This window comes from Gavia stellata, chromosome 5 (assembly GCF_030936135.1).
Source record: "Gavia stellata isolate bGavSte3 chromosome 5, bGavSte3.hap2, whole genome shotgun sequence".
Classification (NCBI taxonomy): Eukaryota; Metazoa; Chordata; class Aves; order Gaviiformes; family Gaviidae; genus Gavia; species Gavia stellata.
Window position 1 is genome coordinate 17,149,532 of NC_082598.1, and position 12,735 is coordinate 17,162,266.

Consider the following 12,735-nt stretch of genomic DNA (forward strand, 5'->3'; position numbering starts at 1 on the left):
GGCCAAACAACAGACAGTGAATCACATTGCAAATTCTGACTGAAACATTTCAGATACCTTTGGCTGATGCAGGCATACTCTAGAAGTAGCCAGGAGCTGTTAAACTCAGGATTAACTTTATTTATTAAACCCTTAAAAAACCAAAACACCCACACCACCACACATCAACTCTATTTCACATAAACTAGGGAAGGCACATCAATAATCCACAGGCCACTGTGGTGCCAGCAGTGAAGTAACAGATGAGGTCACAAAATGTACCAAATCTATTCCAAGTGACAGCATGAAAAGGAGATAGTCACGCTAACCTACGACTGCTGTTCTCTAAAGTTCCTCATAATTAACTGGTCAATTTAGGGGGGCTGCAGTATACAATACTTAAAATCAAGACTGAAATAAAAATCAGAAGTATTGATTTTTTCACCAGGGTTGAAACCAGTATGTAAACTAGTATTAGGATTATTAAGAAGTAGATCTTGGAAGTTTTCTGCCACTGATTCAAGATCAGGTAATTCCATCCTTCCTTTGCATGAAAAATAGTAACTCTGAATTAAGAAATCGCTTGATGGACATCTTTTTTTAAACCTCAAATTACGCAACTGAAAAATAGCTATGCTTAGAAAAATCTTTGCAGCTCAGACAATCGTATACCAGTTTTAGGTGAGTGCCCAACTCCACCGGACTACAACAGAGCCATTAAAACAGTCAAGATAAATGCACAGAGATGTAGAAAACAAACACACTTCCTTACTGTAAGCTATTATTTCATTTTTGTTCTTCAAGAACAAGGTGACAATACCAGCAAGATTAACAGTAACTGCTATTTATACAGTGCTTCATGTTCATGACGCTCAACTGAAGGTAATCCTACATTCAACTATTGCATCTTCTTTGTGGCTTTAGTGCTTTCATTAAAAAAAAAATGAAACTTTCTGTCAGATGAAGACATATTTCTACCCAAAATGTTGTGAATAAATAAGAAAGCTCAAGACTGCTGATTATATCACCGAACAAAACACAGTATCACTTGGTTTTTGAAAGTGTTTTACATATGTGCCAATATGGGAAAATGTCTTCCTAGAAGAAGAATAAAATTAATTTTCCAGAAATGTTAGTTTACAGTGAGTAAACTGAAACAGTTATTTCATAGTATCTATGCCAAAAATACATTTAATGAGTGGAAAAGTTTTGCTTCTTCCTTAAAAATATCCAAGCATACTGTTAACTGGCAAGGAGAAAGTAGCAAACAGGAATAAAGAAAAAGAAGTATGCTGCTCTTATCAGACTAGCACAGCAGTAAACAAACATCTACACTGTGTGCTAACTTTCCCAGTTACAAGTATCCCTTTACTCCCAACTACAAGCTGGAAAACAACAAAAATATGAGGGAAGAGAACAGAAAAGGGAAATTTGTTTTTTTCATGCTGCCCAAAGATTTCATGAATTTAAAATGGAATAATTATTCAAGGTTAAAGAAGCTAAAAGTGGCTACAAATTCACAAACTGGTTTATTTCAAATGAAGGGTTTCCCCATCAGGACCTAAACTTCTGAACAACCACTAACCCTAAAAATTCAGTCTGGAATCTCAAAAAATTGAAGGCAGTTTTCTTCCTTTTCATGTATCATCACAATTAATATTTTCGATAGGTCATTCCTATATAGTCTGCTTTCCATGTGTAACCACTGTGCTCATGAAGAGCTATACAAGCAGCTGATTGCCACTGGCGGTGAAATAAAGATACAGTATTCCTGATGATCAACGCAGACTAGATTTCTACTACTAGTTAACTCAGCAGATTTAAAACTCATTAAAAAATAGAAAAATCGTTTTCATTATGGAGCTGGCAGACCACTTTGATAAGAAAACCTAACATTTTTCGAATAGAATAGCACCAGGACAAAAAAAAAGCAGCATGGCATTACTAGTCAGCTACAACTTTTCACTCTTACATTTTTAGGTAGAATCATAGAATCGTTTAGGTTGGAAAAGACCTTTAATCATCAAGTCCAACCATAAACCTAACACTGCAAAGTTCCCACTGAACCATGTCCCTAAGCACCTCAATTATTATCATCAGGTACTATCACTTAGCACATGCAATAGCACTAAAATTCAAAGGACAGGAATTTGGACTCTGCAGAGATATTATCTCAATTTTATGAGCAAGAAAATGGAGGGACAAAGACCATAAGAAGGTGTGCCTGTGTCAACACCAAAAGCATGCGGTTTCATGTTATACTTAATCTGCTGTAAATTAGGAGGTGGGGATGGAGGAGGAAACACCCAGAAGCAGCAGCCCTGCCCCTGTTTCCAGCTGCACATTCCTACCGCTTCCCTGAAATATGCTCTAGCAATTATGCAGCTGCAAAATGAACCTGTTTGGTGTACTGATCCAGTAAGAAGTTGTGCCTTTTTAGTGGGTTCATTTTTCACCTGGTCAGTGCGCTAGTCTGACAGACAGACTGCAGTGATGCCCAGTTACATATCATGTCTTACTTAGGAATCCACAACAAGCAGCTCAGCTTATATTGTCCCCAACAAAGCACTACAGTGCCGAGATAGCCTAGCAAAAAAGGATGACTGTCCTTTCAGTGTCACCTGCTCCTTGACTTATCTTCATGTAGAGGTATATGAGGGGAACAGTAAGAGAGTTAGCTAAATGACTTCACATTCCAGCTATTCGGACACATGAAGCCTTAAATCAGAGTAGTAATACAGGTTTTCTACCCTGGGTGCTTTTCTTGGCTGTGGGTCAACCTAAAATAATAGTAATTAGTAAGGCAGGCAGGACAGGATCTGGCAGAACTCAACAAGAAATCCAAAGCTTTCAAATGCCCATCTCTGTCTGTCATCTTCTCTATATAACCCTGTCCTGTATGTAATCTCGTCAGTTGTTTTGCAATTTAACTAAAATCTTGAGATAGCCTTTCAAAATGGAAAAAAAACAAACAACAAACACTATATTAACTCAAAGATTAAGGCAGACAAAATTTTGTTTTTCAAAGAGCACAGTGAACAAAGCAGGTAAAATCTTGTACTCTCTGTAGATTGAAAGGCTAAAGTCGAGCTGACAAATGCCAAGCATAAGAGCACAGTGGAGGTGGAAACAAAAATGCTGTATTTTCAGTGATGCAATTGCTACAAGTGTCAGACCCCCTTGGGAACCATAGCAGAAAGCACAGCTCAGGAAGCACTAGTAAAATCAGCTGAGCCTCCTCCACCATGTAGCTTCTACAAATAGAAGTCTACCAGGGATGAAGAGACACACGCTGTCACCAGGTCTGCAGAGATGAACCCAACAAAACATTAAAGAAAAATCTTTCAAGGATATGAAATACAAGGGCCTCAAATGAAAGCATGAACACTCGCAAGGATGCTGTTATTTAGGTACCTGTGTCACAGCATTTCTCATATTCACTCTAGATGCTGCAGAAGACTTCTTTCCTGTCTCATATACTCACACAAATAGATGCGTGCCAAGACCTGGCCTTTCGGCCTTCTGTCAGGAGATATGTAAAGTACCAGGAGCAAAATAACAGCAGCCTCAAGGCTCCTCTCCACTCTCCCACTGCAGTAACTCACAAACTGCAAACGTAGCAGAAATGTCTGAACCAGTCTCACTGCAATTTCCTAACACAACTGAAGGTGGGCACTAGAAAAATTCACCACTCCAGCTTAATCCATCTTGGGCACTTTCTGCAAAAACAAAGTGCCAAGACTCTCAAGAATTACAACTTATACTCTATTTAATCAGTTAAAGCATATCCTGGGACAGCTGCATAAAACCTGTATGAACACTGACAGGCACTAATTACAGTCTCTAGCTTTTTAGAACACATCAGTTGGGGTTTTTTTGTGCCACAGAGTAGAAGAGAGTAAGATGTTGCTGCTTAAAGCAGAGAAGGGCAAAGGTGGGTTATTACTGCTCTCTAGAGCAGGCTGGAAGAGAGGACAAGAGATCAAAGCAACATGCAAAGGGCAAACAGAAAAGGTTTTTTCCTACAATTTGAGGGCAAAAATAGGTGCTAAGCAATTACTTGGAAAAAAACCTGCTACTGTGTCTGGCATTAGAAAATACCCTCAGGTTTTTCTTATGAAGGCAAAAAAAAGATACAAAAGGGCAAAGCATCTGATAGGTAAGAAAAAATAGGTGTTTTGCTAGACAAAAAATAAAGAAATGGAGATTTGAGGTGGCAACAAGAGCTAAAAGTGTCCTGAAAGAAGGGGTGAAGTTTCTATGCAGATCTGAAGAGCCTCACTTAAACTCCAAACTTGCTTTATCACTGTTGTCCCCCATTTCAGACCTCCTTTAGCACTTTACTTAAAACGCATTTGCTTTAAAATGTAGATATTTAAAACACATTGTCAGTTCCAGATTCATCTTCAAAATATTCTTCCGCATGAAAAATTAATTGCAAGCTGTTATTTCCCAATGGGCATAGCAAGAAGTTACTGAACTACTCAGCATCTAGAAGCTAAGATGGAAAGACGACTGGTAGAGTCTTTGATGAAATAGTCAGAAACACGGACAGCAAAATGCTCACCTATCTCTGGATGCTAATGAGGAGGTTTAATTTCCTTCCATCACAAAGGAAGGAATTTCCTTCCATCTTCTGCCTGTAGTGATAGTGTAGCCCATCGTTTGCAGACTTATTAACACTAAGCATCCTACATAGCTGTTTGTTCATTCTAAACATAGGTGAAGGCAAGTGCTCAATGCTACAGAATGTTAATTGGTAATAACCAAATACTATGAATTTCTAAATCAACACACACACATTTGAAGCAGCAGTGGAAAAATGAATGGCAGTGGGCTGAAATACTGAAAAGGGATTTCAAAAGTAGAATGAAAGCTTTACCAACATTTGTTGATTAGAAACAGAAAGAGACTTATCTTCATTTGTCTAACTTTTCAGATCTCAGTCCCCCTTGCCACCACAAAAAGTATAATCATAATGGGGTCATCTAATTCCCTGCCCAATGTTTTATAATGCCAATTCAACTTAATTCAGGAGTATTTTTCACTCCTACAATGGTTCATCTCAATATCCTTATTGTAAGAACATCACAAATTTAACACATGAAAACAATTCATTCTCTTCAGCAGAGGCCAAAGCTTGCAAGAGAAACGACTGAAGCACAATAGAAGGCTACTGACATAGACACAAAGATTAAAGAGAAATGCGAGTTATCAAAAGAAACCATTATTAGGAAATAAAGAGAGGAACTTTTTAGCTCTATGGAAGTTTTGAAAAGAATCCTACAAAAATATCCAAGAACTTATCACTGCAGGTAAGTAGAGCAGAACACCATTTAGACTTCAAACGAGGAGAACAGAGGACACAGAAAAACAGCAAAAAAGTCTATATATACTTAGATAAAAGAAGAAAAGGGATACTTTAAGTCACCTATTTAACAGGAAAGACAGAGATGACCATAGCAAAATTAAACGCCTTCTTTGCTCAAGTCTTTATAAGGAAGTTAATTATGAAAAATATTTATGGCAATTAATTTTTAACAAGGAGTCAGAAGTATAGGCTAGAAAAGAAGAATACTAGTTAAATATTTATACAAGTTCAATGCATTCAAGTCAGCAGAACATGACAAAACTGATCCAAATTTCCTGGAAGAACTAGCCGAAGTAATTACTGAACCATGAGAAATAACTGCAGAGATCTTTTGTAGCAAGGTGAGATCACAGAAGACTGAAGTCAGGCAAACAGAAGAAGGACCTTAGATGTTTTTGATGAAACACACAAAGGTTTCACAATAAAGCTGAACTATTAAAGCAGCTGTTTACTTCTGCAATGGTTAGTCCTGCTCCCTCCTCCCATACTGTCAACCTGGTTCTGGAGCTTGTTTGACCTCTTGGTGAGCCGGTTTTACTGAATCACCTTTCACTTCAGTGCACTAGATGAACTAGCTGCTCATCAAGGGGCCAGACAAGCAACAATTAACCCTTCCAGCAGCAGCTAGTTGTTAGAGCCCCTCAGTCACAGTATGAAGTCTCACACTAGTTTTCAGAGGCAAACAGAAAGACGTGAGAACAAGTCATCAATCACCAATTACTGCATTACAGTGTTTAGAAGATGACTATTTTTCTTATTCCTTTTTGTAGAGCAGCCTAAATTTGCTGGGTAATTCTATAATACAAAGATTTGAAAACACACTCTTGAGCTGCAGTAACTTCACAAGACAGCAGGAAGTTTGAAATCCCATACAGCAACACCAGGTATCTTGTCTCTGGGGAAGGCCCAGCCAAAATCTAATCGCAGTGTGTATCTAGACCACGGTCTGCTACTTGAGTAGCCCTGATCTTGAACCTAATGAAGTAAGAATCAGCCAGCACAGATTTGTTTAGAAAAAATAATCTGATTTCCTTTCAATAACCAAACTACTTAAGAGGGAGACGATATACGTTACAGATAATGATTTTTCTAAGGTTTTTTATACTGTTTTGCCTTACAGCAAACTAAGACAGTCTACAGGAAATCACAGGGTAGTTTAAGCACTTGCAAATAGTGCTCTCAAGCCGTAGCTACCAATGTTGCCAGTGAAACCATAATGGGATTTTCAATACATGATCAGTTGAAATCTGTGCTGCCTCATGACAGACACGACACTTTCAGCCATAGCTGGGAAAGCAAGGAAGCTGGTAATACGAGTGGCACATTCTCCAGTGCGGGAAACACAAGATCATAATGCGACAACAAAACGGTCTCTACTGGACACCAACATGCTGACTTGGACAAGTGCATACTTCTACATACATGATAGAAGTCTAATGATAAATATGAAAGCAAATTTGAGTATCAGTCCTCAGAGGAGCATGGGATTATACGAAGCACAAAGCGAGCATGCTGCTGTTAAAAAAAGAGCTTGCAGAATAACATATCCAGAACACATCTGCTCTACTCAACACCAGCAGTGTCCCATTTTGCACAACAGACTGTAGGAAAACATAGACGTAATTAGGCTGAGGTTTCACAGTAGCTTAAGCCAATCTAGTTGCTTGCTGTCACGGTCCCACCCTCTGCCTTGAACTGGCTTCAGTACTCATCTGACCAGTGCTTGCTGGCAGCACTACATCAGCAGAAAAACTACCCCGCTTCAGAAAAAAAAAGTTTTCTGCCAGCTTAGAGCCTTTGTGAGTCACTTCAAGTGCTGATGGGAGCAAGAAACACACGCAGTCCTAACAGCAGCAGTCAGATAGCTTAAATTGTTACAGAATGGCAGCTTAGTCCTGACAAAAGCAACAAGTACACTGGGGTACACTAAGCGTGACCCATATAGTGAAGTAGAATGCATCAGTTTGCTTAAGCCAGAAAACAGATAACTAAGATGGAGGACATGGCTACAATTTGCCAATCAGCACAAGATCTTTCTGAAAACGAAGAACGGTTCATTAGAGATAGGAAAACAGAATCTGCTCTATTTGTAGCAAAGATGACGTCAGGCATTAGGAAAAACATTTTAACTATAAAGACTGTCTGCTGTAGCCCTTCACTACCAGGGAAGTACATCCTCTAAGGACTTAAAGAATCTACTTATCATCAAAGTAGGCAATAGATTTGACAACTTTGTGGGTTTCCTTACTAAACAGAATTTTAGTTATTCTTACTATCCAAGTCCAGGGCACTGTGTACCATGCAGGTAAAAATGCCATTTAAGAATGCAGCAAACACATGGCGAGATCTCTGCTAGCAACTGTTAAAAAAGAAGTAGGGTAACTTTCCTAATGCACCAAACATCTTAAATGTTTGATTCACTCTTCTGTCTCACATCAAGTGCTGGAAGAACAAAATAAACTGTGTCTCTCTGTCCTAAAGGATTAAGTACCTACATACTTTACCCACCAGTAACATTATCGTTGTTCCCCTGAAAAGCAAAGCACAGATGAGCCCATTTCACCCTCACTAACATTTGGTGAAATTTACTAAATTCAGGCACTAACAGATAGCAACTATATTACCGCGTACAGGAAACATGAGGAACAGCAGGTAACATACAATTCACAAAATTAAAGACCCCTCAAGGTCAAACAAATTTTATAGAGAGCATGGCTTTACAGATTATAATTGCCATGTAAGCAGCACTACAGTCAATCACACAAGACAGAAAGTCAAACACAGTTCTGATTTTTTTCTGATGCAAAACTAGCATTACTCCAATACAAAGGTCATAGGCCAGGCACAGTCTCCAAGTTCCAAAACAGGGTTAAAGGATGCAAGATTGAATACTTCAGAAAAAGTGCCATTCATTCATTCTTGCACTTCTTCAAAAGAAGAAGGAAGCAAGCAAACTCCTGTATAAAAATCTTTAGAAAGTGAGAGACCATGTTCATTGAGAACTGGGTAGTTTTAATCACATTTGCCAGTATTTAGGAAAACCAGTCATTCCCGCCCAAGCAGTTTTACTTTTATCAAGTCATGGTAAATTTGGTCAAAACTTTGTAGGAGGCTCAACAAAAGTGACAGAAATGCCTCTCTAGGAACAAAATCCAAATGACTACAATATCTGGAGGTTCAAATAAAACCTGTTCAGTTGCTGTCAACAATATGCTAATACTCCTGCTGGGGACCAGGGGGAAAAGAGTCCCAGGTGTTTGCTTCCCTTCATGTAAAATCCACTCTTATCGCAAGTTTTCATGACGCCACAGATTAAAAACAAAGTTAACCGCAAACGCACTCACAGATAAAAGGCAAAGTGAAATTACACAAGGTCTCACACCTTCTCCTCCCCCCAAGCCCTCTGCTCAGCCTGTTCAGTCAGCTAATCCAAGAAAAAACAACTCACGTTTTCTTTACCCGATTAGCAAATTGAACAGGCTCACACGAAGGGATCTGGTGAGCCCCAGAGCAGTACAAGGTGGCATGAGGAAAACAGGGGAAGGAAGCGAGAACTCCCCCACCCTGTCGGCAGCAGTAAACTATTATACTGTCTCTCATGTAACTTCACCCTCCTTTTAAGTGCCTGTTAGCCAATTTGGTTGTCCAAACAGCCATTTATGTCCAGAGATAGGAGGCAGTACTTCTTTCAGTATGAGTGCTGGCTTTGAAGTACTTGCCTGAAACCCATCCATTACACTCAAAGCTGCTGCAGGGAAGTTTGCCTTTCAGGTGACACATCAGCCTTGATTACTAACTACCCCGATACAAGAATAAAAATTACTTTTGCCCACAAGTAAAATTATATATATTTAAAATAAAAAAAACTACCTAGGGTATCTTTAAGCTACTCACCAATTAAACGCTGCGCATGCAAACGCAAACAGCCGTTTGCAGACTGTTAGCGAGCACTATGCACAGCACCGGTGTCTTGCCTGACACCGGTTAACTAACAAAAACCGACGGGGCTTGCTGCCTGCCTCCCCGCCGCCATCCTCAGCGCTACGGCCCCTCCGGGGCCCAAAGGCACCCACACTCGCAGCTCCTCGCCGTAACGGGGGTGGCTGCTCCGCCGCGGCCGGCACCAGCGCCCACTCCTCAGCCCCAGGGCAGCAAGTCCGGGGGGGTGAGCGCTGGCGCCCCGCTCCCCCACGGCCCGGCGAGAGGGAAGGCGTGGTCGCCGCGAGGAAGCGCCGCTGCTCCAAGCTGGAGAGAGCGGGACACCCCGCCGGGGGCTGCGCAGCCCAGCAGCAGCAGAGCCGGTGGGGCACGAGAAGCGAGGGGAGCCCCGGCCCGGCCCCGAAGGGCCCGAGCGGGGCGTGGGGCGCGGGGAGGAAGGCGGCACCGCCAGCCCCGCTGCCCGCGGCGGAAGGGCCGGAGCCCCCGGGAGCCCCGCGGCAGCGATGAGGAGAAGTTACTGCCGGGGCCGGGGCGGCGGGGCGCTGACAGTTGCGCACTCCCGAAATCCTCCCTCCCGCCTCAGGGGAGCGGGGCAGAGGCCGCCCCCATCCACTACCTTGTCGCAGTAGAGCCCCACGAGCTGCTTCATCCGCCAGTGCGGAGCCGAGAAAACGTCCACCTCCTCGGGGAAAGGAGCCATGTTCTCCCCATAGAGCCCCCGCGCTGGCGGCGCTAACGGCGGCGGTAACATACGCCCCGCGCATGCGCGGCGCGCCGCGGCGAGCTCCCCGCCGACCCCGGCGCCACGTGACCACGGCCGCCCCGCGAGCGCCGCCGCCCGGCCCACTGCCGCGCGCATGCGCAGCCCTCCCCGGCCGGTCTCGCGGGGAGCGGGCGGCAGAGGGGATGATGGGCTGATGGCGGCCCCGCAGGGAGCGGGCCTACGGCGGGCTGATGGCGGTGACGGCCCCTCAGCGGCCGCGGGGGGCTGGCTGGCGCCCGCCTGGGCCCAGCGCAGCGCGGCTGCTCCGCGGTTGTGCGTGGCGAGCAGCGCTCAGAGCCCAGGCCCGCAAGATGCGGGAGGGCGGAGGCTGACCAGAGCGGCGGGAGGGGCTCCTGGTGCAGGCGGGCGCCCGGGCTGCGCGCAGGGCACGGCCGCTGGCCCGTGGTAGCGGGTTTCCATGCTCACCAGGTAGCCTGGCACGCCCGGGGCACATCAGTTTTTATGCCTTTAATTAAATCGGAAGGAATTTAAAAATGCACTGTGCGTTTACGTGAAGTAAAGAAAACTCGCTTCATCCAGGTAAACTGAGGAGATGACAACGTGAGGAATAAAGAGGGTGTCTGCAGATGGACTGGTGTTTATGAGGGAAGGTGTATGGTGTGTCCCAAACTGCAGCGGGGAGTCTGCGCCCAACTTTCTGCAGCATTTGTGCCAGATAAGCAGAGTTAAATGCAGCGTTCGTGTAACGTCCAAGACAAAAGGAGCAGAAACACCAGCCTTTGATATTCATCTGCCCATGCAATGTTTCAGAAAAAGTAGGAATACTTTGCAGAATTGAGATTACACATCAGTTTGACAAAAGGTGTAACTGTCAGCCAACATGGCAACGTATAATAAACGTCCCAAAAATGCATTGTCAAAACAGATAATAAAAGCAGTAGACCTTTCTGACTGAAAACTATTACTGTACAAAATCTATTTTGCAGATATTAAATAGATTAAAATGTACTTAATTTATAGATTTAAGCATTAATTTTAAACAGATAAATATTTCAAGCAAAGGCACACGTTTTTAGTCCAGTATTCCTCAATGTACTAACACTTGGGAATAAAATGCAAAATTATTGCTGGTAAAAGTAGTAGACAGTGAATTGAGAAGGAGAGATCACGTGATGAGGGTTATCTAGATCACACTGTGCACAATAATCTTTTTATCTCTTTATCTAAGGAAAGGAGGCTTAAGCAATTGCAGTTTTGGGTGTTTCCTTTTCCATTCATCCTTTCTACCTCCAAGGACTTTTGAACATTCTGGCCTACTTAATCATATTTCCAAATACGTATATATCTTGGAAGGTTAAATTCGTACGACTTTGGGGGAAAAAAAAGCAGTCACACATGAGAGAAGAAAAGGAAGGCAAAGCACAGGTGTTAAGCAGCTGGCCAGCCAGCACATGGTGCATTTACTGCTTGGCTAGTAAGCATGGCTCTGGGCTGTGCATTTCCTGCACAGGGAGTGTATCATAGCATACAAGGGAGGGGGTGAGACCTTGGGTTACTGCTGGAGGTAGAATTATGCAGCAAAGACACAAACACTCAAGAAACTATGTTTGGTGAAGTTCATTGCTTACAGAGGAGCTTGTTAATACGAGCAGTTCCAAGGTCATATTCCCAGGCCTAAAGCATGAAGTCGTACAGAATTGGAGTTACTGTGCCAGCAGTTCGTGCCTGAGTAATAGTAGAGGATTAATGTTCCCACCTGTTACACCTTCCTTCTGCTGGAAGTTAACCACTCCCATCTGGTAGAAATAACAAGAGAGAACATGTCTGTTCCTCATCTTCCAGGGCTTCAGAATATAAACATATGCTGAATTTCATGGTCGTTTGAGTTAATACTCAGTTTGTGAACTAGAGTATCTCCAGAGCAGATATGCTGCCAATTTTGTTGACTCTGCTTCATGAGCAATAACCTCTTCTAGGAGAGAGGGGCAGAGAGTGAGGGACAGTGATCTGCATCCAGTATGAATTGCCAGAGCTTGGGAGGCAAGGTGGACAGCCAGTTTGTGGCAGTGAAGTACAGTAGTATGAGAGAAAGTGCCTGACAATGGGATTAAAATACTGACTTTTTCATGGACAAGTTTAAGGGGATACTCGGTCATTTTCTACAAGTATTTACACAGATTTCTGAGGGTAGATTCTTCATTAATATAACAGGAAAAGACATCATGAGATCCAATGACTGGAAGCTAAATGAAGGTCAGTCCAGAGCTAAGGTTTGACTCTCAAGGCTATCAAACCATTGGAACAATTTCCCTGGAGGTGTGTTAGGTTAGCCATCATGTGAAGGTTTTGAATCAAAACTAAGAACATAAATTAAAATGGCTGTGCTGAGTCAGATCAGAGGCCCTGCTGGCCTGATGTGGTGTTCCTAAAAGTGGTCAGTGAGGAAAGGGAGCTCGGTAGGGGATGAGATGGGGATTCCAGCAGTTGTTGGACTTATTTCCATTTCTTCTGGGATGTTATGACAGGGTGTCTCTTTTTTGGAGAACACCGCTGAGCAGCACCCAAGTTGATGAGCCCTAACCTGGTGTGTCCTTGGAGAAAAGCCATTCCAAAACTCTGTATCCATCTTTATATCTTTTTAACTTATACTGTATATTTTAAGCAGAAGTTTTAGTCTTGATGCAAAAATCAGTGACAATTTCTGCCCTGTTCTATATAGAAG

The 12,735-nt window shown here is 42.8% G+C and overlaps 1 protein-coding gene across 2 annotated transcripts in view; it reads right to left on the reverse strand.

Annotated features, from left to right (window-relative positions):
* FBXL5 (F-box and leucine rich repeat protein 5) overlaps positions 1–10,018 on the reverse strand; it is a 36,683-nt gene extending 26,665 nt beyond the window's left edge. The window contains exon 1 of one of the 2 annotated variants that reach the window (XM_059817608.1): positions 9,906–10,018. In XM_059817608.1, coding sequence (XP_059673591.1) covers positions 9,906–9,989 — 84 coding nt within the window. In that variant the 5' untranslated portion in view covers positions 9,990–10,018. The remainder of the gene's footprint in view (positions 1–9,905) is intronic. The other variant, XM_059817610.1, reaches the window with a different exon arrangement.
* Between the last annotated feature and the right edge of the window lie 2,717 nt (positions 10,019–12,735).